This window comes from Manis pentadactyla, chromosome 14, assembly GCF_030020395.1.
Source record: "Manis pentadactyla isolate mManPen7 chromosome 14, mManPen7.hap1, whole genome shotgun sequence".
NCBI lineage: Eukaryota > Metazoa > Chordata > Mammalia > Pholidota > Manidae > Manis > Manis pentadactyla.
In genome coordinates, this window is record NC_080032.1 from 50293456 (window position 1) to 50318848 (window position 25393).

The 25393-nt window shown below is 36.6% G+C and overlaps 1 protein-coding gene across 8 annotated transcripts in view; it reads left to right on the forward strand.

Annotated features, from left to right (window-relative positions):
- Nucleotides 1–25393, forward strand: part of TBC1D5 (TBC1 domain family member 5) — a 659247-nt gene that overhangs the window by 263253 nt on the left and 370601 nt on the right. For 5 of the 8 annotated variants that reach the window (XM_057491222.1, XM_057491228.1, XM_057491223.1 and 2 more), the window contains one exon: nt 8817–8948. In XM_057491222.1, the coding sequence (XP_057347205.1) occupies nt 8852–8948 (97 nt within the window). In that variant the 5' untranslated portion in view covers nt 8817–8851. Of the gene's footprint in view, nt 1–8816; nt 8949–12125; nt 13718–25393 lie in introns of those variants that run through there. The other 3 variants (XM_057491221.1, XM_057491227.1, XM_057491226.1) reach the window with 2 other exon arrangements.

Consider the following 25393-nt stretch of genomic DNA (forward strand, 5'->3'; position numbering starts at 1 on the left):
TGACTCAAATAGTACTAAAAGCTATTCATTGTGACGTTGTTTATAGTATTTAACAACCGAAAGCATCCTAATTGTTTACTAATAATGAATTGGTTACATAAATTATTATAGCTATATAGTGGAATACTAGGACTCTATAAGTGATACTACAAACTTTTTTTTTTTTTTTAGATAATTATTTTTTATTGAAGGGTAGTTGACACACAGTATTACATTAGTTTCAGGTGTACAACACAGTGATTCAACATTTATATACATAATAATTCTAGGTACCAGCTATCACCATACCAAGTTGTTACAATATTTTGACTATATTCGTTATGCTATACATTACATCCCGGTTACTTATTTATTTTACAATTGGAAGTGTGTTTATACATATATATTTTTTTTGAGAGGGCATCTCTCATATTTATTGATCAAATGGTTGTTAACAACAATAAAATTCTGTATAGGGGGGTCAATACTCAATGCACAATCATTAATCCACCCCAAGCCTAATTTTTGTCAGTCTCCAATCTTCTGATGCATAACGAACAAGTTCTTACATGGAGTACAAATTCTTACATAGTGAATAAGTTACATGGTGAACATTACAAGGGCAGTCATCACAGAAGCTTTCGGTTTTGTTCATGCATTATGAACTATAAACAGTTCAAATATGAATATTCATTTGATTTTTAAACTTGATTTATATGTGGATACATTTCTCTCTTTATTATTATTATTTTTAATAAAATGCTGAAGTGGTAGGTAGATACGAGATAAAGGTAGAAAACATAGTTTAGTGTTGTAAGAGAGCAAATGTAGATGATCAGGTGTGTGCCTGTAGACTATGTGTTAATCCGAGCTAGACAAGGGCAATAAAACATCCACGTATGCAGAAGATTTCTCTCAGAACATGAGGGGGGAGGTTCTAAGCCTCACCTCTGCTGATCCCCATTTTCTCAACTGATGGCCCCCTGCGACTGTGCCTGTCTTAGGTTGTTCCTCCCTTGAGGAATCTTACCCGTCTCTGGCTAACCAGTCATCTTCCGGGGCCATACAGGGAAATGTTAAGTTGGTAAGTGAGAGAGAAGCCTTATTGTTTGAAAAGGTTAGCTTTTTACTTCTTTGCATATTTATGCCCTGTGGCTTCTATGCCCAGCATTTGTCTTGAGGTGTCTTTACCACTTGGAAGAATTATGATACTCGGTAAATTCGACATGTGGCACGAGTTCTATTTAAAGGTTGTAATTAGGTAGGAAGAAGAAAAGCTATAGAAGTAGCAGGCAGCAGAAAACCTGGGAAGATTGATTACTTCTTTGACATATCTTCTTGTAGAGTAACTTCAGCATGGATAGGTTTTAAACTACTAATTAAATTGTGCGCACACATTAACATAATAGGAGTATAGTTACATAACCAAAGCATACCTGTAATTACCAGCCATATCCAGTGAAACCAAGAAAACCAGTTAGGCACCTTAGGCATTTGTGAAAACTTATCTATGACATGGTGGATATTGTCCAACTGAGCTTGAACAGTCTGAGAGAAATCAGACAAATTAAAACAACCCATTCCTGGGGATTGTTCACATCCCGTATGTTCTTTTAACAGTAAATACTCTGTAGTTGTAAGATTTTGGAGCGCTACAATTTGCACTTCTCCTAATTCTTGTTTGAGTTCCAAAAATATAGATCGAGTCAAATTTGTTGTTTTACTGTATGCACAGGCCAGCTTAGATATCTCCTTCTTCATTCCCATGGCAAATCCAGGAACTGGTGGGATGAGTGCATCTACAGCTGTAGCAGTGCGTGGATCTTTGTTGGGGTTTTTTGATGATCATCTTCTGGCATGAGTCTTCCAGAGAGTGCTGATGTTGGAATTTCTTTTTCATATCATATCTTAGTTCATTTTCGGGGTAGCCCAATTAGGCTTTGATCCTCTGTATAAACACAAACAGACCCTTTGCCTACACTTTTATATGCCCTTTATACCCTTATGTAGGACTCATTGGAGGTCTCCACACAGGAACTGCCTTTTTTTTTTTTGGTATCATTAATCTACACTTACATGACGAATATTATCTTTACTAGGCTCTCCCCTATACCAGGTCCCCCCTATAAACCCCTTTACAGTCACTGTCCATCAGCATAGCAAATGTTGTAGAATCACTACTTGCCTTCTCTGTGTTGTACAGCCCTCCCCTTTCTCCCACCCCCCCATGCATGCTAATCTTAATACCCCCCTTCTTCTCCCCCCCCTTATCCCTCCCTACCCACCCATCCTCCCCAGTCCCTTTCCCTTTGGTACCTGTTAGTCCATTCTTGAGTTCTGTGACTCTGCTGCTGTTTTGTTCCTTCAGTTTTTCCTTTGTTCTTATATTCCACAGATGAGTGAAATCATTTGGTATTTGTCTTTCTCCGCTTGGCTTGTTTCACTGAGCATAATACCCTCCAGCTCCATCCATGTTGCTGCAAATGGTAGGATTTGCCCTTTTCTTATGGCTGAGTAGTATTCCATTGTGTATATTTACCACATCTTCTTTATCCATTCATCTATAGATGGACATTTAGGTTGCTTCCAATTCTTGGCTATTGTAAATAGTGCTGCGATAAACATAGGGGTGCACTGGTCTTTCTCAAACTTCATTGGTGCATTCTTAGGGTAAATTCCTAGGAGTGCAATTCCTGGGTCAAATGGTAAGTCTGTTTTGAGCATTTTGATGTACCTCCATACTGCTTTCCACAATGGTTGAACTAATTTACATTCCCACCAGCAGTGTAGGAGGGTTCCCCTTTCTCCACAACCTCGCCAACATTTGTTGTTGTTTGTCTTTTGAATGGCAGCCATCCTTACTGGTGTGAGGTGATACCTCATTGTAGTTTTAATTTTCATTTCTCTGATAATTAGCGATGTGGAGCATCTTTTCATGTGTCTGTTGGCCATCTGTATTTCTTTTTTGGAGAACCGTCTGTTCAGTTCCTTTGCCCATTTTTTAATTGGGTTATTTGTTTTTTGTTTGTTGAGGCATGTGAGCTCTTTATATATTCTGGACGTCAAGCCTTTATCGGATGTGTCATTTTCAAATATATTCTCCCATACTGTAGGGTTCCTTTTTGTTCTATTGATGGTGTCTTTTGCTGTACAGAAGCTTTTCAGCTTAATATAGTCCCACTTGTTCATTTTTGCTGTTGTGTTCCTTGCCCGGGGAGATATGTTCAAGAAGAGGTCACTCATGTTTATGTCTAAGAGGTTTTTGCCTATATTTTCTTCCAAGAGTTTAATGGTTTCATGACTTACATTCAGGTCTTTGATCCATTTTGAGTTTACTTTTGTATATGGGGTTAGACAATGGTCCAGTTTCATTCTCCTACATGTAGCTGTCCAGTTTTGCCAGCACCATCTGTTGAAGAGATTGTAATTTTGCCATTGTATTTCCATGGCTCGTTTATCAAATATTAATTGACCATATATGTTTGGGTTAATGTCTGGATTGTCTAGTCTGTTCCATTGGTCTGTGGCTCTGTTCTTGTGCCAGTACCAAATTGTCTTGATTACTATTGCTTTATAGTAGAGCTTGAAGTTGGGGAGTGAGATCCCCCCTACTTTATTCTTCTTTCTCAGGATTGCTTTGGCTATTCGGGGTTTTTGGTGTTTCCATATGAATTTTTGAATTATTGTTCCAGTTTTTTGAAGAATGTTGCTGGTAGTTTCATAGGGATTGTATCAAATCTGTATATTGCTTTGGGCAGGATGGCCGTTTTGACGATATTAATTCTTCCTACCCACGAGCATGGGATGAGTTTCCATCTGTTAGTGTCCCCTTTAATTTCTCTTAAGAGTGACTTGTAGTTTTCAGAGCATATGTCATTCACTTCCTTGGTTAGGTTTATTCCTAGGTATTTTATTTTTTTTGATGCAATTGTGAATGGAGTTGTTTTCCTGATTTCTCTTTCTGTTAGTTCATTGTTCATGTATAGGAAAGCCACAGATTTCTGTGTGTTGATTTTGTATCCTGCAACTTTGCTGTATTCCTATATCAGTTCTAGTAGTTTTGGGGTGGAGTCTTTAGGGTTTTTTATGTACAGTATCATGTCATCTGCAAATAGTGACAGTTTAACTTCTTCTTTACCAATCTGGATTCCTTGTATGTTTTTGTTTGGTCTGATTGCCGTGGCTAGGACCTCCAGGACTATGTTAAATAACAGTGGGGAGAGTGGGCATCCCTGCCTAGTTCCCGATCTCAGAGGAAATGCTTTCAGCTTCTCGCTGTTCAATATAATGTTGGCTGTGGGTTTTTCATAGATGGCCTTTATTATGTTGAGGTACTTGCCCTCTATTCCCATTTTGCTGAGAGTTTTTATCATGAATGGATGTTGAACTTTGTCAAATGCTTTTTCAGCATCTATGGAGATGATCATGTGGTTTTTGTCTTTCTTTTTGTTGATGTGGTTGATGATGTTGATGGACTTTCGAATGTTGTACCATCCTTGCATCCCTGGGATGAATCCCACTTGGTCATGGTGTACGACCCTTTTGATGTATTTTTGAATTTGGTTTGCTAATATTTTGTTGAGTATTTTTGCATCTACGTTCATCAGGGATATTGGTCTGTAGTTTTCTTTTTTGGTGGGGTCTTTGCCTGGTTTTGGTATTAGGGTGATGTTAGCTTCATAGAATGAGTTTGGGAGTATCCCCTCCTCCTCTATTTTTTGGAAAACTTTAAGGAGAATGGGTATTATGTCTTCCCTGTATGTCTGATAAAATTCCGAGGTAAATCCATCTGGCCCGGGGGTTTTTTTTTTTGTAGTTTTTTGATTACCACTTCAATTTCGTTGCTGGTAATTGGTCTGTTTAGATTTTCTGTTTCTTTCTGGGTCAGTCTTGGAAGGTTGTATTTTTCTAGGAAGTTGTCCATTTCTCCTAGGTTTTCCAACTTGTTAGCATATAGGTTTTCATAGTATTCTCTAATAATTCTTTGTATTTCTGTGGGGTCCGTCGTGATTTTTCCTTTCTCGTTTCTGATACTGTTGATTTGTGTTGACTCTCTTTTCCTCTTAATAAGTCTGGCTAGAGGCTTATCTATTTTGTTTATTTTCTCGAAGAACCAGCTCTTGGTTTCATTGATTTTTGCCATTGTTTTATTCTTCTCAATTTTATTTATTTCTTCTCTGATCTTTATTATGTCCCTCCATCTGCTGACCTTAGGCCTCATTTGTTCTTCTTTTTCCAATTTCGATAATTGTGACATTAGATCATTCATTTGGGATTGTTCTTCCTTTTTTAAATATGCTTGGATTGCTATATACTTTCCTCTTAAGACTGCTTTTGCTGTGTCCCACAGAAGTTGGGGCTTATTGATTGTTGTTGTTGTCATTTGTTTCCATATATTGCTGGATCTCCATTTTGATTTTTTCATTGATCCATTGATTATTTAGGCGCGTGTTGTTAAGCCTCCATGTGTTTGTGAGCCATTTTGCTTTCTTTGTCCAGTTTATTTCTAGTTTGATGCCTTTGTGGTCTGAAAAGTTGGTTGGTAGGATTTCAATCTTTTGGAATTTACTGAGGCTCTTTTTGTGGCCTAGTATGTGGTCTATTCTGGAGAATGTTCCATGTGTACTTGAGAAGAGTGTATATACTGTTGCTTTTGGATGTAGAGTTCTATATATGTCTATTAGGTCCATCTGCTCTACTGTGTTGTTCAATGCTTCCATGTCCTTACTTATTTTCTGCCCGGTGGATCTATCCTTTGGGGTGAGTGGTGTGTTGAAGTCTACTAGAATGAATGCATTGCTGTCTATTTCCCCCTTTAGTTCTGTTAGTATTTGTTTCACATATGCTGGTGCTCCTGTGTTGGGTGCATATATATTTAGAATGGTTATATCCTCTTGTTTGACTGAGCCCTTTATCATTATGTAGTGTCCTTCTTTATCTCTTGTTACTTTCTTTGTTTTGAAGTCTATTTTGTGTGATATTAGTACTGCAACCCCTGCTTTCTTCTCGCTGTTTTTTGCCTGAAACATGTTTTTCCATCCCTTGACTTTTAGTCTATACATGTCTTTGGGTTTGAGGTGAGTTTCTTCTAAGCAGCATATAGATGGGTCTTGCTTTTTTTTCCATTCTATTACTCTGTGTCTTTTGATTGGTGCATTCAGTCCATTAACATTTAGGGTGACCATTGAAAGATATGTACTTATTGCCATTGCAGGCTTAAATTCATGGTTACCAAAGGTTCAAGGTTAGCCTCTTTAGTATCTTACTGCCTAACTTAGCTCGCTTATTGAGCTGTTATATACACTGTCTGAAGATTCTTTTCTACTCTCCCTTCCTATTCCTCCTCCTCGATTCTTCATATGTTGTGTGTTTTGTGCTGTGCTCTTTCTAGGAGTGCTCCCATCTAGAGCATTCCCTCTAAGATGTCCTGTAGAGGTGGTTTGTGGGAAGCAAATTCCCTCAGTTTTTGTTTGTCTGGGAATTGTTTAATCCCACCATCATATCTGAATGATAGTCGTGCTGGATACAGTATCCTTGGTTCAAGGCCTTTCTGTTTCATTGCATTAAATATATCATGCCATTCTCTTCTGGCCTGTAGGTTTCTGTCGAGAAGTCTGATGTTAGCCTGATGGGTTTTCCTTTATAGGTGACCATTTTCTCTCTAGCTTCCTTTAATACTCTTTCCTTGTCCTTGATCTTTGCCATTTTAATTATTATGTGTCTTGGTGTTGTCCTTCTTGGATCCTTTCTGTTGGGGGTTCTGTGTATTTCCGTGGTCTGTTCGATTATTTCCTCCCCCAGTTTGGGGAAGTTTTCAGCAATTATTTCTTTCAAGATGCTTTCCATCCCTTTTCCTCTATCTTCTTCTTCTGGTACCCCTATAATACGGATATTTTTCCTTTTGGATTGGTCACAGTTCTCTTAACATTGTTTCATTCCTGTAGATCCTTTTATCTCTCTCTATGTCAGCTTCTATGCGTTCCTGTTCTCTGGTTTCAATTCCATCAATGGCCTCTTGCATCCTATCCATTCTGCTTATAAACCCTTCCAGAGTTTGTTTCATTTCTGTAATCTCCTTTCTGGCATCTGTGATCTCCCTCCGGACTTCATCCCATATCTCTTGCATATTTCTCTGCATCTCTGTCAGCATGTTTATGATTCTTATTTTGAATTCTTTGTCAGGAAGACTGGTTAGGTCTGTCTCCCTCTCTGGTGTTGTCTCTGTGATCTTTGTCTGCCTGTAGTTTTGCCTTTTCATGGTGATAGGTATAGTTTGCAGAGCTGGGAAGAGTGACGGCTGGAAGAACTTCCCTTCTTGTTGGTTTGTGGCCTTCCTCTCCTGGGAGAACAGCGACCTCTAGTGGCTTGTGCTTTGTAGCTGCGCACAGACAGGGCTTCTGCTTTATGCCCGTCTCCTATGGAGTTTATCTCAGCTGTTGCTGTGGGCGTAGCCTGGCTGGGGCTGCCCCTCCAAAATGGTGGAGTCGCATTGGAGGGGGAGCGGCCTGGAGGCTATTTATCTCCATAAGGGTCCTCCGAGCTCCCTGCAGCCCAGGGGATTAGGGTGCCCAGAGATCTCCGGATTCCCTACCTCTGGATTAAGTGACCCGCCCTGCCCCTTTAAGACTTCAAAAAACACCCGCCAAAACAAAACAACGACCACCAAAAAAAAAAAAAAAAAAAAAGAATTTAAAATTAAAAAAACAAAAAAATAAAAATAAAAAATGGCCGCTCGTTTTTCTTTATTCTCCGGCGCCAGCTTCAGGCATCTGCTCACCGGTCTTGCTGCCCTGTTTCCCTAGTTTTGGGGTCCCTATCCCTTTAAGACTTCCAAAAAGCACTCGCCAACACAAAACAGAAAAAAAAAAAAATGGCCTCTCGCTCTTCTTATGTCCTCCAGCGCCAGGCCTCTGGTACCCACTCACTGTTCTTGCTGCCCTGTTTCCCTAGTATCCAGGGCCCCGCGCACGCACTGTGTGTGCTCTCTGGCCCAGATGGCAGGGGCTGGGTGTTCAGCAGTCCTGGCCTCCTTCTCCCTCCTGCTCTGCCTACCCTCTCCCGGCAGGAGCTGGGGGGAGGGGCGCTCGGGTCACGCGGTGCCGGGGCTTGTATCTTACCCCCTTTACGAGTCACTGGGTTCTCTCAGGTGTGGTTGTGTTCTGGATATTGTCCTGTGTCCTCTGGTCTCTATTCTAGGAAGAGTTGTCTTTGTTATATTTTCATAGATATATGTTGTTTGGGGAGGAGATTTCCACTGCTCTACTCCCGCCGCCATCTTGGCTCCGCCCTCTACAAACTTTTTTATGGAAAGGAAAATACAATAATATGCATAATCAGTATGTTTAGCATAATGGATCACATTAAAAATATATGCATTTTAAATGCTTAGAACAAAGGAAGAACATGTATAATGAACTGAAATGTTAACAGTTGTGTTTTTAGCTAATCGAATTATGAATAATTGTTGTTTGCTGTATTTTCTATATTTTGAACGTTTCTATTATAAGTACATATTATTTTGGCAGAAAAACTAAAGTATATTATAAATGTGTCATTAATTTAACTTAAAATTCAAGTTTTTGTGTGGAAGCTTATTGAAAATAAATGTGACTGAACATTGAGGTAAAAGTTTCCTCAGTGAAATTCAGATTCGGGGAGAAGCTGTTGAAACGGAAATTCTGTACCATGTTTTTTTTCTAATGTGTAGTAACAATCCCTGGAGCCTGTGGAAAACTTGTTAATATCTGTAATATTGTTTTATTCATTTCAGATTTGTATTAATTCCTAATCATAGAAGAAAGAATAGTTATCATTTTTCTCTATTTTTCATTTCCCAGGTAGTCACTTTTGGTGACATTTTCCAGTTCTCACAATGTATCATTCCTTATCTGAAACTAGACATCCTCTGCAGCCAGAAGAACAAGAAGTGGGCATTGACCCCTTGTCGAGTTACTCCAACAAGTCTGGAGGTGAGTTTTGTGTGCAGATGCATTCTGCTGTTACTGGGACACATAGCAGAAGGCTTCCAGTTAGTTCTGCCTGCCTTATTTGTAAATTGGTAGCTGAAGCTGAGCAGGCAGCTTTAAAAACATTTCCCTGTGTAAGTATAGAGCACTCTGACGCTAATGAATACCATGGAAAGTCAACTTTCAGTTATAGACGGGAGTATTTGCCAAATGTTTAATGAACTATCATTCTTTTTTAAAACAATTATAAATGAAAACTATTGCTCAGCATAAGAATGTTGAAATGCAAAATGGCCTTTGTCAAACATCTTTTGAAGAAGTCTAAGCTTTTTAGTGTTGATTTTGCTGGGATATTTTTTTTCCCTCCAGCAAGTTAATACTATTCCAGGATAAAAGATTTGCTTGATTCTCCTTTTTCTTTTTCTTTTTTTTTTTGTATTTCAAAATAATTGAAATTTGTGTCATACTTTTAAAGAACTGTATACTGAAATTGTTTAAAGACAGACTTTTAAAAGGTAACCTTTATTTAGGGTCTACCCTATAAAAATTATGAAGTATGTGTGTATCAGAATTCTGTATTATTTTCTTAGGATTAGTAATATAGTATCTTAGAAGAAAACAATGATTTTTTTTTTGAGAATTCTTGAAGGCTTACCCTTATTTTCAACTAATTCATTAAATGTTTGATAAAGTCAGTTCACTGACTCAGGTATTTACTTGTTTTTTTATTCATGAATACATGTATCAGGATTGTGAGAGCTATTTTTAAAAATGAAAGTAACTGTTTTGTATGCTTAAAATACAGGGTTTTTTTCTGTATTGATTTAAAGGTATGTCATTAACTCATGTTTTGGAAATTTTAAAAGATTTAAAGTGGCTATTTCTTTATTACGCAAGCTCTTTACTTCAAGGAGTATGTTTATGTCTTTTGTGCATCTATTTTTTTTTTCTATATTAATGTATCATTGGTAGACAATCTTACGGTCATTTCAAATACACAACACAGTGGTTCAACATTCACCCATATTATCAAGTCCTCACCTCCTCCATTGCAGTCACTATCAATGTAGTTAGATGTTATAGAGTCATTAATTGTATTCTCTGTTAAATACCTTCTATATCATATAAATGCCATTGTTGTTTTTAATGAAAATAGTATAATTTACTGTACAACTTATTTTTCTGGTTTTATTTTTTATTATTATAGTTGCTTTTATTTAAAAGGTCTCAAAAAGACTACCGTTTTAAGGTATTGATAATATAAAAAAATTGCTAGTGTCCCATTTCAGTTTCAGCATTTTAAAATTTCAGTGGAAAGAATACTACCTTTCTTAGTGATGTTATTTCTTAAATGTAATACCTATAAGAAGCATTTATAAGTAAGTCAAATTATTTTATAAGCACTTCTGTAAGTTGGGTTTTTAAAGGTGAATATGTTTTTGTGTGACAAGTATGTAAAATAGTTTCACCAAAATTTTCTGGTTAATATGCTTATTTTAGAGCACAGGGTTTTGTTTTTTTTAAGTACATATTTTTCTCTGGTCTAGTTCATTAAATATTGAGGTTCTCTTTTTTTTTAACCAGTTAACAAACATTTTAAATTAATTTTATCCTTCATTGTTTGCAGGAATGAGTAGTTACCTTTACTGAAAAGGCTTTCAGTTTATATCCTAGACTAACATTTCTATGACATACAGAGTTATTAGGACTGAATTGATGTTTAAAAGTGCCATTAATTCATTTACCCCAAATGTTCATTAACAATGTAAATGTATGCTGATGTTCTATGAGACAAGGAAGTGACTAATGACTCTTCCAACTAACAACACTTAAAATGAATAGAAACTTTAGATAGCTAATCTTGAAGTAATCAAGACCCTCATTCAGCTTGGCATCTCTGTATGCTCTAAAACAGCTGTCAACTGTTAAAAATATATACAAAACACACATACGCACACGCACATGCAGCAAGAATGATATGTAAATATCTGGTTCTTCAAAGCCATAAAGGTTACTAACCGTAGTGGGTTTTGTGCATTGTATATGTAAATATTTTATATAAAGCATCTATTTCATCTTCTTAGATTTCCTTTTTTGCTGAAAAACGTGTGTTGCATTTTAATGGAGTTGTCATATTTATTTAAAGAATCGTCACCTTTCCAGTATGTTTGTTTATTTTAATATGTCTTCCATGAGGTTCTCCACGTATTTAAAAACTTGTACATATTTTTCCAACAAGAGAGTTTGTGGCAACTTGATGATTCATTTTGTAAGTAGTCAAACATTTGACTTAATCCATGGCTTCTCTGTGTAGAAGTAGTTTTTCCTTTTTTTTCTCTAAATTCCTGTTATAGATTGCATAAGCAAACAAGTGTTTAATTTCTCAAATCTAATTTATCATTTATAAAGAAACAGTACATTACTGAGTTAAATGATTCTAAGGATTCTGGAATGGATTAGCAAAAATAGCCACATAATAGAAATGATAGAAAACTGCATATCATTGTTATTCTCATGGCTGGTTGAGGTAAGTTGATGATGGAACAAAAGAACTGTTATAGCATAAATATTAGAGCACATTTTCCATGTGAATTAAACTTTTTGAATTTCTTTTTAAAATAGACAAAATCATAGAAAGTATGAGATTTTCTCTGTACCTTATTAAGTTTGGTCATAAACACAAATTTGGTCATATAGTTATGTGTATTAAATTAATATATGTAATCTATGTATATTAAATCTTAAATTACAAGATCTCTGCTCAAAACGGTGTTAGTCAATAATTGACAAGTTACCTGTAATTCAGTTGAAACCATGAAAAAAAGCAGAAATCTTTGTTCAACTATTCATGGTTATTCTTATTAGCATGGAACTTTTAATGATCAATTAAATGAAAACATATTTTCTTTTAAACTGAAAACAAATCAAGATTTCAGGATATTAAATCTTTAATAAAATAATGTTCTCAGAATGACTAGTTGTTTTCACAAGCTTATAAGAGATTGGAATGTTTTTCTTAATGAAATAACATTGTGGGTAAAATTGTAACATTTCCGGAATATCGCACCTGGCTTTAGTACATCTGCAAATCAATAGGCGTTCAGAGGTGGAAAGAAGTATGGCTTTAGTGAATTTGCCTCATTCCTCATTAAAACCAGTAAACGGATTTTAAACTTTATTTCTCCCTTTGACTGATTTCGGTTTTTAGAGGTATTTTGCCCTGGGATTTCCTCTCCCTGGACTTACCTCTGTCATAGTTGGCAGGGCTCCTCTGAACCCGAAATCTGTCATAATGGGTGTGACCTTTGGGTGGGCCACCCCTAGAAATGATGGGGAGAAGTAGTGCTCACGCCGAGGGACGTGTGTCTACACTCGTGTGGTCGTGGAGGCACTACTACCCTTGCTAGCTGTGCCAACCCTGGCCTGTGGCCTGAGTCTAAGGCTACTGCTTCTGCCACTGCTGCTGCTCCTGCTGCTGGCTGGAGCCTGGTCACAACTATGGAAAGGAGCAGAGGTCCGGGTCACTTTGATAGAGAAGCAACTGGCTGCTGTGTACCACGCCTTGCTGGCTATGGAGCCCATTGCCAGAACAGCTCCGACCAAGGTAATAACCAACTATCCCATCACGGGATGGGTGAGAGACTGGACCCAAAGGCCACAGAGTGCTGTGGCACAGACACCTACTGTATATCATGTGACTTGCCATTTGCCTTTGGCATCCCCAGGGAATGATGAAGCAGACGCATTGGCCCAGGTTCACTGGCTAGAAGGAAAGCCTGCCTCTGATGTGGCTCAATGGCTACTTCAGTGTCTGTTGCACGTGGGGCAAAAGACAATGTGGGCTGTAGCCCATCAGTGGGGCTTGCCATTGTCCTTTGAAGAAGTCAGCTGAGCCCGAAAGGAGTGCCCTGCACATTGTGCAGATCAACAAACCACCAAGAGGGGCCTAGAGCATCTCTCTGCAGCCTATGGCCAATTGCTGGTGATTGAGAGCAAATAAGGCACCCACTTTATTGGACATGCATTGCAAGGATGGGTGCAGCAATTAGGAGTAAAATGGATGTGGCCCTGGACATTTCGACACATGGACCGGCGATCGCTGGCTCTTCTGGCACCTTGGGGAAAAGGCCTGGAAACTGGTCTCCTATGTATTCCTGGAATAACAGAAAAGTGGCCCCCCACATCATGGTTATTTGCTTCTACAGTCCGTGTGTCCTGGATGCGCCCCTTGGCTGCAGCTGCCATGTGATAGCTGGAATGGATGAGCTTTGGACTTAATCTGCGTGGGACTTTGAACCTAGCTGAATCCTCTGGCTTGAGAATTATCATGATTGTGTTGCTGTTGTCAAGAAAAAAATGCTTAAAGAGAGGTCTGACTTTGTCTAATGTTTAGTAAAAGTTTTGTGAGCAATCTAGCATAGTTGTTAGGAATGAGTAAACAAGTGTAGAAACATTTTGTGCATAGTGAGACATTGTGCTGTAAAGTACATTTACTCAATCTGCATAGGCTGAATCCTCTGGCTTGAGAATTATCAAGATTTTATTGCTGTTGCTATTGCATGTTACTAGATTGGTCGAAAGAGGGGGAACAAGTAAATTGTAAGGCAAGATTTTTGGAGGGGTGGCCTGTGGGTAAAATTGTAACATTTCCAGAATGTCTCACCTGGCTTTAATTCATCTGCATATCAATAGGCTTTCAGAGGTGGAAAGAAGTATGGCTTTAGTGCATTTGCCTCTTCCTCAGGGGTGGAGAGAAGTTCATCTCCATATCAGTGGGTAATTACCTGGGCAAGGAGGGCTTATCTGTACCTGAGAGGTGAGGGGGAGGGCTAATTTTTGGCTTCTGCTAGAGCAGGAAAGAGAGAAATGGCCCCAGACTGCGGTTTGTGAGCAATAAATGGATTTTAAACTTTATTTCTCCCTTTGACTGATTTCAATTTTTAGAGGTATTTTGCCCTGGGATTTCCTCTCCCCGGACTTACATTTTCCCTGATCCCAAGAGATCTCTCTTGAGAAAAGCATTTTGTTACATATTACCAGAGGTTTTAGCTTCAATATTATATGCCTTCTTACTTACAGCTTTTATAAAATATTCAGATAATTACTTAATATAATACCTTTTTCAGTAATACCTGTTTCAAAGCTTTCTTTCTATCTTCATGTATAAAATATTTAGTAATCTACTTTAGAAGAAAATCCAAGACATCAGAATATCCTTCCTGATCCATTTTAACCTCTTGTAATTTTTTTCCCCAAAATCTTTCTTTCTTTCTATTATAATATCATAGTATTTTGGAGCCAGAAGGCTGTTCCTGGCTTTATTAATGAATAAATTAATAATAATTAAAATAGTTCACTGAAGTTGATATAATAAAATGATGGTCTTCTATAATGATCTTTAATATTGTTTTCCATATAGTAGAAGCGGATTTAGATTTAAGTAAAAGATGAATTTGTTCTGCTGAAGATAACTGGCCAAAATATAGGATGCTGTCTGAGTTTTCTTTCTTTTTAAAACCTTGGTCTAATTAATTGAATTCATTTTAGAGAGGGAAAAAAAAATCTTCCCTTGTGTCTTACAGCTCTTCTAGGGTTTTCCATTATCTTAATATCTAAACTCTTGGTTAGGATATTTACAGCTGCCTTAACTGGTCTTGCCCAAATGTGCTAAGCCGTTTCTGAAGTCTTGGCTTTTTAGCCTACATTCCATTGTTCTCTGACATTTTTGATTGATTCACAGAATACCCTTACATGCAATCCTCCATTAATTTCTTTATTGTTTGTGTCCTTGTTTAAAGTGTAAGCTTTCTGAGGATAGGAACCATTTATGTACTTAGCTTCTGACAGACACATGGGCACCACAGAATAAGTAATAGGTGAGTGAACTGTGTTTTACCAGTCTGAACTCCTCTGTTTATATTGATCAGTTCTCGCTTAGTGTATCTTTCTTCCATCTACTTTTCTTTTTCCTGTCTTCATTTGTTATGTTTGAAATCTGTTTTATTGTCCAGGTTATGCTAGTACTTGAATTTTTCTTTTTTTAGGACTTCAAAAGTCAGTAGACTCTCCTGTTCCTTCTTTGGCCTCTTTGACCTCACCTTCTTTGAAATACCTCTTAGAAAGCTTCTTCCATATTTTATTTCATTATGACTCCTATCAAAATTTCCATAAGGACCAAGTGGAAGGAACTTTTTGGCAAATAAATGTCAAGTTATGATTCCTTTATTAACTCACAGCATAAATTACTTAGTGAGAGAAAGCTAAGGAAATAAAAGATTACTTTTCCAAGAACTTTGTGGCCTTAATATGGCAGCATAGACTAAAACATGCTTACATTTAATATACACATTTATGAAGATAGGTTCTTAATTCCTGATTTCTAAAACTTATTAATGTGACTTTAGCAAATATTCTTTATTTTGCATACGAAACTATAGAACCAACAATCTATAGTGGTATAGACTTTTCTTGTAAGTTTACAATACTTCTAGAGTTTGTTGTCAATCAGTAAATGAGTGCCTTTTATGTTCTAGGCATTGTTCTGAGTGCTGGAAATATGGAAGAGACAAACATAATCCTGAATGCCATGTTTTTATGGTTAATAGCCAGGATTTGTGGGACTAAGCAGAGAAAAGTAAATGGCCAGTTATGATAATGATAAGTGCTTTCCTAAAGAAAATAGCAGTATGCTCAGGTGGTACATTGGTGCACAATCCAACTTAAATTTGTAGTATTGGTGGGCCAGGGAAGGTGTGATACCTTTCTAAGCCATAAACTGAAGGATGAATAGCTGTTCCTAGGTGATTGAGTAGGTAAGGAGTATGTGCCATGAGCTTGTGCTCTGAGGAACATAAAGAATTTCAGTGCAGTTGGAGGCTAGAGTTCAAAGGAGGAGTGGGTTTGAATGAGCCTGAACAACAGGGCCATGAAACCACTTTATACTGAGAATAGTGAGTAGTACAGTGAAGGCATCTTATGGCCAGAACTGCTTTTTAGAAAGATTATTCTGGCTACAGTAGGGTAAATAAATGTCAATGACAAGACAAGACTAGAAACTGAGCAGTTAAGTCATTGCCACGTTCTAGGTGAGAAATCATAGTGACCTATATTGGGAATGGAAATGGAGAGAAGTGGAGACATTGACAGATGTGTAGTAGGTAGAATTGACAGTACATGATATTTGGATATGGAGAAGTGATAAGAAAAGGTTGAAGTGGCATACAGTTTTCTGAGTTGACCAGTTCTCTGAAAATGACTATTTTAAGATAGGGAGTTCTAGAGGAAGAACTTTATATGGTAGAGGTGAGATGGGGGATGACAGTGAAGATTGTAAGTTCAGTTTCAGATCTAAGTGAGAAGTACCTTATCACATTCAAACAAAGACATGAAGATTTTGATGTATAGATCTAAAACTTGGTGTATAGGGTTGGGCTAGAGATAAAGATATGTCAGCTTAGGGATGACAGCAAAAATAATGTGAATGGTTTCACCCTAAAACAGTACCTAGTGTGAGAAAAGAACTTAGCACGATTTGTAAGGAAAGTCAATTTAAAGGCCTTGCAGCAGAAGAGGATCCTGCAAAGGGGATTAGGGAGTGGCTGGAGAAGTAGAAGGAAAACCAGGAGGTGGGGGTCAGAGAAGGCAAGATGCCCCGGAGAGTAAACATGCCACCAGAGGTTAGCTGAGGGTCTGAGAAAACAGAAACCTTGGCTGGACAGAGACACTGTGGCTATGACAAGCACAGTACTTTGTAATCTCAAGAATCCATGGTCTTGAGTACTTTAAATATTTGAAATAAACTAATCATGTGTTCTAAATTGGCATGAAGAATAAAGGGCCAAGTTACGGTAGGACTTGAAAAAGTTAAAATCAATGGAAGAGGAGTCTTGGGGTCTTAGAAATTTGGAGGTCATGCAGTCTCTGCATGCAATTGGGTGTTTTTTTGTTTGTTTGATGCTATTATAATCGGATATTTATACATTTTCTTGCAGACTTAAGCCCCTTGTGTGTGTTTCACTTTAGGGAATTAAAAAACATTTATTATGTATTCCAGTGATCTTTTTAAATAGTGAGGACAAATAGGCAATTTACTGCACAGAGTTTTAATCTATATTACATTGGTAGATGTTGATACCTACTTTTGAGATGTTGAGACCAGGGCTTTCTCAAAATGGAATTCATATTTTAGCATGAAGGAAAGAATTCATACAGAGGATAGGAATAGGCTTGTCATATTCAAGGAAGTGAAGGAAGGTCATTGTGGCTAGGGCGCCGTGGGCCACAGAGGAATGGCACAGAGTGGGTCTGTAAGGCAGGGGCCAGGCCAGATTATGAGGATTTTGTAAGCCAGGCTGAGGAGTGTAGATTTTATACTAAAGACTGGGAGTTATTTAACAGTCCATTTTGTTATCTCAGTTTAACTCTTAAGCTTCTCAAAAATGAGGGCCATACAATTTTTTTAGTATATATCCTTATTACTTGATGCTAGACATTTAATAAGCAATGCCTGACTTACAGAGTTGAACTTTTTAAATTTATTTTCATTTTGTAGTCCTCTATACCAATCTCTATTATCTCATTCTTAACATTTTAACTGTTTATAACAGCGAAGTGATTTCTGCTTAATCTGAGATAAAAGAATGCACTAAAATGAGCCATTTATTTAAAGTTGAGTTACTTCTCTATGGTCTGTTTTATGTCATGCTACCAATATTAAAATAGTAATAGTTAATGCAGTCTAGTGAGACCTTTTCTGTTTGACCCATCGTGTGCGTGTGTGTGTGTGTGTGAGACTTTGGAGGGAGCATACAATCATTATTTTCCTTTTGCTGATGTAATGGAAAATTTGCTCCTCTAGGACATATTAGAACAATGTATTTAATGCTGTTCAATTTAATTTGCTAGTATCACAATTAATACAATTAAGGTCACTTGAAATGAAACTATTAACAAATTGAGTAATTTACTTTAACAATGTCAGTGTGTTCTCACAATTACATTTGCTTTAATTAGTGTATAAGCTATTATTTAATAGCATACTTCACATTGAAAAATGTAATAATGCATTCTTGGCTCCTTATAAAGGAAAGAAACTTTTGATGGTTTGAATGATTTTGTGGAAGAGTTACTAGATATAAAGTGATGAAAAAGAATGTACAAAGCCAGAAAGAATATAAATAAAACAAATACTTTCCTTGGTTCTTACCAGTACATCTCCTATTTGTCATTGCATAAATAGTATTAGGAACTTTCAGTGGTAGTTAGAGAAGGGGATGTAGATCCTGGAAAATTTTAAGTGTTCAGTTTTATCTGGTTTTTGCTTAATATTTAAAGAATTTTTCAATTTTTAGATATTATAAAATAGGTTCTTACAATTAATCACCCTAATGGAAGGAAAATAGAATGGTATGGAACATAAAAAAGGTAGAAGCAAAAAAGCTTCAATTCTAGGATTGGCTTGTTTATATTTCAGTATGGATATTTCTAACCTAGGAATCATTTTAATAGCCAATGAAAAAGCTCCTCTTCTACCAGGCCTACTCTATGTTGAGATCAAAAGACCCGGGAGGAATAAATGGTTACATTTCTGTTTCTATATATGCAGATGAATTGTCAACCAAATTATAATTAATAAGATCTGCTGTTCTCCGTAAACATGAGAGTAAAATTTACTATCATGTAATCAAGTGGTGATTTTATGTGGAGAGGAGATAAATGCAATCCAGATAATTCAATACTCTAATTTAAAAAATTAGTTTGGTAATCTTTTTGCCTAATTTGATTGATTTAAGGTTTTATTGCTTTCATCTTCTTCTCCTTTTCCTTCTTTGGTTACTGACAAAAATTTGTAAAAATTACAAGTAAAAAAAGGAAGCATGCATAAGAATACTTAGGTAATAAATATTTAGATATAAAGTGCAAGAAAATAAGAGAATGCACAGCCTTTGAAATATTATGTCTCTTGTTTCTAGAAAATAGGTTCATGAAGAGTATATTTAGTTTTCCAATACTTGTGAATGTTTAGGCAATAATCCTCCACTGGCTTTTGTTGTGTACCCTAAATTCTGAGTTCAGTCTATCAGATTGTTCATAGATCAGATGAGTCAGAACAGACTAGTTTACTGAATGAACAAACTTAGCAATAATAGAAAATTAGGTAATTCTTTAAATGGCATTTTGAGTTTAGAATGGGTAAACCATACTTGCTTGCATATACTGCATATATATATATATATATATATATATATATATACACATTAGTTTTTGCATATACTACAAAAGTAGTTCTCATTTGACCCTAATTTGAGTCTCAATTATATATAATCTCTAAATTCTAACTTGAATTTTAAAATGATTTGTTTACTGATTCCTTAGCCTACATTATATGGATCATAAACCTAAATGTAAAATGCAAGACTATAAAATTCCTAGATGATGACATAGGACAAAATCTTTGTGACCCTGGGTTGTTGATGATATCTTAGTTTCAAACAAAAAGCACATTCCATGAAAAAAAAAAGTTGGTAAGTTGGACTTCATTAAAATTGAAACCTTTTTCTCTTTGAAAGACACTCTTAAGAGAATGAAAGGCAAGCCACAGACTGAAAGAAAAGTCTTTGCAAAATATATGTGATAAAGGACTGGTACCGAAAATATACAAATAATTTTTAAACTCAACAATAAGGAAACAAACAGCCCAATTAAAAAGTAGACAAAATATCTGAATCACTAGAGAAGATATACAAATGGCAAATATTAAGCATAGGAAAAGATGCAGAACACAGAGGTCAGTAGGGGGTGCAAATTAAAATGAGGTATCACCACACAGCTATTAGAGTGACTAAAATCCAAAACACTGACAACACCAAATGCCAGTAAGGATGTGGACAAATGGGAACATCTTAAGGCAGTGACACGATTCTGTATATACTCTAATGGTGCATCCATGTCTACCAAGAAAATGTCAAACTGTCTACTGAACAGGTTGTACCATTTTTATTCTGCCATCAGTGAATCATTTGAAAATACAGAACACTCAAGACTAAGGATTCCCGAAATGACAAATGTGTATACATATATATATATACACACAGTGTGTTATACTCACTGTTTACAACATCTCTCAGTTTGGTTAACTCAAACTTTTTTAGTTTATAGTAGTTTTGTGTCTCACATCAAATTGGCTGAGTGATTTTATAACCTAATCGTGTGTACAGATAGTCTTTCTTATCAACATTACCTACTACCAACCTAATCCTTCATTTAACAATTTTTTTTAACACATTCTCCCTTTAACTAGTGAGCAAAGAACTTTTTCTGGGACCAGTTCTTGATTCTAGATTGGAAACATTTTCTCATAATCATTTGAACATTAACTCAGTCATACCTTTGGGGATTTTCTTTGATTTTTAAGACGCTGGTTACTTATAACTGACAGGGTAAAGGCGAAATCTTAGTATAGCTGTCAGATGCCAATCTGAGTCCAATTTTTATATGAGGTTGGTGATTTTTTTCTTAACATAACAGGTAGTAAGTATTTTTGTTTTGCAGACAATGCCATTTTGACCTGACAGCAGGTCATAGACAATTTATAAACAAACACTTGTGGATGTTTTTCAGTAAAACATTATTCACCAAACCAGGTGGTCAGCCAGTTTTGCCCGTGATTTGTAGTTTATTGACCCTTGCTTTAGAATAACCATTACGATGTTATTAATATAAATATATGTAGTGGAAGTATGCCAGAGAGTAGTAATGGGATGTTTCTTTTTCTTAAATTTTCTTTAAATAGAATATCCTAAAACTGGTCTCATAGTATTGAGGCTACTAAATCAAAAGTCTTTCTTCACATGAATTTAGAGGTTTCTTGTCAGAAAGACTATTTTTTATGATTTCTTAATATATTCACTGAATTTAGCTAGATTTCATCTATGCTAATGTAAAGAAATACAGTGATATTTGTTTGTTGATCTTGTATATTGCTTGTAGCTTTGCTGAATTCATTTAGTACTTTGTGTAAATTCTTTAGTATTTTCTCTATATAAGATCATGTCAAACTTAGTATCAAGATCTTTTTACTTCTTCCTTGTCACCTTGGATGCCTTTTCATTTTCTTGTCTAGTTACTCTGGCTGGAAATTTAACTACATTTTGAATGGAGGTGGTGTCTTGTTTCTGATTTTAGGAGGGAGGATTTCAGTCTTTCACCCCTGAGTGATGTCAGCTGTGAGTTGTTTATAAGTGTGTTTTTTAATGTTGAGATAAAAATCCCGTTCCTAGTTTGTTGATTGTTTTTATCAGGAAAGGTTATTGGATTCTGTCAGATGCTTTTCTTCCTTCATCTGTTGAGATGACTATGTCAGTTTTTCCTTTATTTTATTAATGTTGTATATTACATTGATTGGTATTCATATACTGAACCACCTTTGCATTTCGGGAATAAACCTTGGTTGGTCATGATCCTCTTGCTGATAGGTTTGGTCAGCTACTACATTCCTGAGGATTTTTTTTTTTGTATTATTAATCTACAATTACATGAGGAACATTATGTTTACTAGGCACCCCCCTTCACCAAGTCCCCCCAACAAACCCCATTTTAGTCAGTGTTCATCAGAGTAGTAAGATGCTATAGAATCACTACTTGTCTTCTCTGTGTTACACAGCCCTTCCCGTGCCTCCCCCCACATTATACATACTAATTGTAATGTGCCCCTTTTTTGTCCCCCTCCTTATCCCTCCCTTTCCAACCATCCTCCCCAGTCCCTTTCCCTTTGGTAACTGTTAGTCTATTCTTGGGTTCTGTGATTCTGCTGCTGTTTTGTTCCTTCAGTTTATTTCTTTGTTCTTATACTCCACATATGAGTGAAAACATTTGGTACTTGTCTTTCTCCACCTGGCTTATTACACTGAGCATAATACCCTCTAGCTCTATCCATGTTGCAAATGGTAGGATTTGTTTTCTTCTTAAGGCTAAATAATATTCCATTGTGTATATGTACCACATCTTTATTATCCATTCATCTATAATGATGGACACTTAGGTTGCTTCCATTTCTTAGCTATTGTAAATAGTGCTGCAATAAACATAGGGGTGCATCTGTCTTTATCAAACTGGGCTGCTGTATTCTTAGGGTAAATTCCTACAAGTAGAATGCCTGGGTCAAATGATATTTCTATTTTGAATTTTTTGAGGAACCTCCATACTGCTTTCCACAATGGTTGACCTAATTTACATTTCCACCAGCAGTGTAGGAGGGTTCCCCTTTCTCCACAACCTCGTCAGCATTTGTTGTTGTTTGTCTTTTGGATGGTGGTGATCCTTACTGGTGTGAGGTGATATCTCATTGTGGTTTTAATTTGCATTTCTCAGATGACTAGTGATGTGGAGCATCTTTTCATGTGTCTGTTGGCCGTCTGAATTTCTTCTTTGGAAAACTGTCTGTTCAGCTCCTCCGCCCATTTTTTAATTGGATTTATTTGCTTTTTGATTGTTGAGGTGCGTGAGCTCTTTATATATTTTGGATGTCAATCCTTTACCAGATATGTCATTTATGAATATATTCTCCCATACTGTAGGATACCTTTTTGTTCTACTGATGGTGTCCTTTGCTGTACAGAAGCTTTTCAGCTTGATATAGTCCCACTTGTTCATTTTTGCTTTTGATTCCCTTGCCCGTGGAGATATGCTCATGAAGAAGTCACTCATGTGTATGTTCAAGAGATTTTTGCTTGTGTTTTTTTCTAAGAGTTTTATGGTTTCATGACTTACATTCAGTTCTTTGATCCATTTCTAATTTACTTTTGTGTATGGGGTTAGACAAAGATCCAGTTTCATTCTCTTACATGTAGCTGTCCAGTTTTGCCAACACCAACTGTTGAAGAGGCTGTCATTTCCCCATCGTATGTCCATGGCTCCTTTATCGTATATTAATTGGCCATATATGTTTGGGTTAATGTCTGGAGTCTCTGTTCTGTTCCACTGGTCTGTGGGTCTGTTCTTGTGCCAGTACCAAGTTGTCTTGATTACTGTGGCTTTGTAGTAGAGCTTGAAGTTGGGGAGCGAGATTCCCCCCACTTTATTCTTCCTTCTCAGGATTGCTTTGGCTATTCGGGGTCTTTTATGGTTCCATATGAATTTTTGAACTATTTGTTCCAGTTTGTTGAAGAATGTTGTTGGTAATTTGATAGGGATTGCATTGAATCTGTAGATTGCTTTGGGCAGGATGGCCATTTTGACAATATTAATTCTTCCTAGCCAAGAGCATGGGTGAGTTTCCATTTGTTAGTGTCCTCTTTAATTTCTCTTAAGAGTGTCTTGTAGTTTTCAGGGTATAGGTCTTTCACTTCCTTGGTTAGGTTTATTCCTAGGTATTCGCAATTGTTTTTTCCTGATTTCTCTTTCTATTAGTTCATTTTTAGTGTATAGGAAAGCCACAGATTTCTGTGTCTTAATTTTGTATCCTGCAACTTTGCTGAATTCTGATATTAGTTCTAGTAGTTTTGGAGTGGTGTCTTTAGGGTTTTTTATGTACAATATCATGTCATCTGCAAACAGTGACAGTTTGACTTCTTTACCAATCTGGATTCCTTGTATTTCCTTGTTTTGTCTAATTGCTGTGGTTAGGACCTCCAGTACTGTGTTGAATAACAGTGGGGAGAGGGGACATCCCTGTCTTGTTCCTGATCTCAGAGGAAAAGCTTTCACCCTTTCACTGTTCAGTGTGATGTTGGCTGTGGGTTTATATATATGGCCTTTATTATGTTGAGGTACTTGCCCTCTATACCCATTTTGTTGAGATTTTTATCATGAATGGATGATGAATTTTGTTGAATGCTTTTTCAGCATTTATGGAGATGATCATGTGATTTTTGTCCATCTTTTTGTTTATGTTGTGGATGATGTTGTACCCTCCTGCATCCCTGAGGTGAATTCCACTTGGTCATTTTGTATGATCCTCTTGATGTATTTTTGAATTCGGTTTACTAATATTTTGTTGAGTATTTCTGCATCTGCGTTCATCAGGGATATTGGTCTATAGTTTTCTTTTTTGGTGGTCTTTGCCTGGTTTTGGTATTAGGGTAATACTGGCTTCATAGAATGAGTTTGGGAGTATTCCCTCTTCTTCTATTTATTGGAAAACTTTAAGGAGAATGGGTATTATGTCTTCTCGTATGTCTGATAAAATTGCACGGTAAATCCATCTGGCCCAGGGGTTTTGCTCTTGGGTAGTTTTTTGATTACTGCTCCAATTTTCTTGCTGGTAATTGGTCTGTTTAGCTTTTCTGTTTCTTTCTGGGTCAGTCTTGGAAGGTTGTATTTTTCTAGGAAGTTGTCCATTTCTTCTCAGTTTTCCAGCTTGTTAGCATATAGGTTTTCATAATACTCTCTAATAATTCTTTGTATTTCTGTGGGGTCTGTTGTGATTTTTCCTTTCTCGTTTCTGATTCTGTTCATGTGTGTTGATTCTCTTTTTCTCTTAATAAGTCTGGCTAGAGGCTTCTCTGTTTTGTTTATTTTCTCAAAGAACCAGCTCTTGGTTTCATTGATTTTTTTCTATTGTTTTATTCTTCTCAATTGTATTTATTTCTTCTCTGATCTTTATTATGTTCCTCCTTCTGCTGACTTTAGGCGTCATTTGTTCTTTTTCCAATTTTGATAATATGACATTAGACTATTCATTTGGGATTGTTCTTCCTTCTTTAAATATACCTGGATTGCTATATACTTTCCTCTTAGAACTGCTTTCGCTGCATTCCACAGAAGTTGGGGCTTTGTGTTGTTCTTGTCATTTGTTTCCATGTATTGCTTGATCTCTGTTTTAATTTGGTCGTTGATCCATTGATTATTTAGGAGCATGTTGTTAAGCCTCCATGTGTTTGTGAGCCTTTTTGCTTTCTTTGTACAGTTTATTTCTAGTTTTATAACTTTGTGGTCTGAAAAGTTGGTTGGTAGAATTTCAATCTTTTTTAATTTACTGAGGCTCTTTTTGTGACCTAGTATGTGGTCCAATTTGGAAAATATTCCATGTGCACTTGAGAAGAATGTGTATCCTGTTGCTTTTTGATGTCGAGTTCTAAAGATGTCTATTAGGTCCATCTGTTTTAGTGTGCTATTCATTGCCTCTGTGTCCTTACTTATTTTCTGTCTGGTGGATTTATCCTTTGGAGTGAGTGGTGTGTTGAAGTCTCCTAAAATGAATGCATTGCATTCTATTTCCTCCTTTAGTTCTGTTAGTATTTGTTTCACATATGTTGGTGCTCCTGTATTGGGTGCATATATATTTATAATGGTTATATCCTCTTGTTGGACTGAGCCCTTTATCATTATGTAATGTCCTTCTTTATCTCTTGGTACTTTCTTTGTTTTGAAGTCTATTTTGTCTAATATTAGCACTGCAACAACTACTTTTTTATCCCTGTTGTTTGCATGAAATATCTTTTTCCATCCCT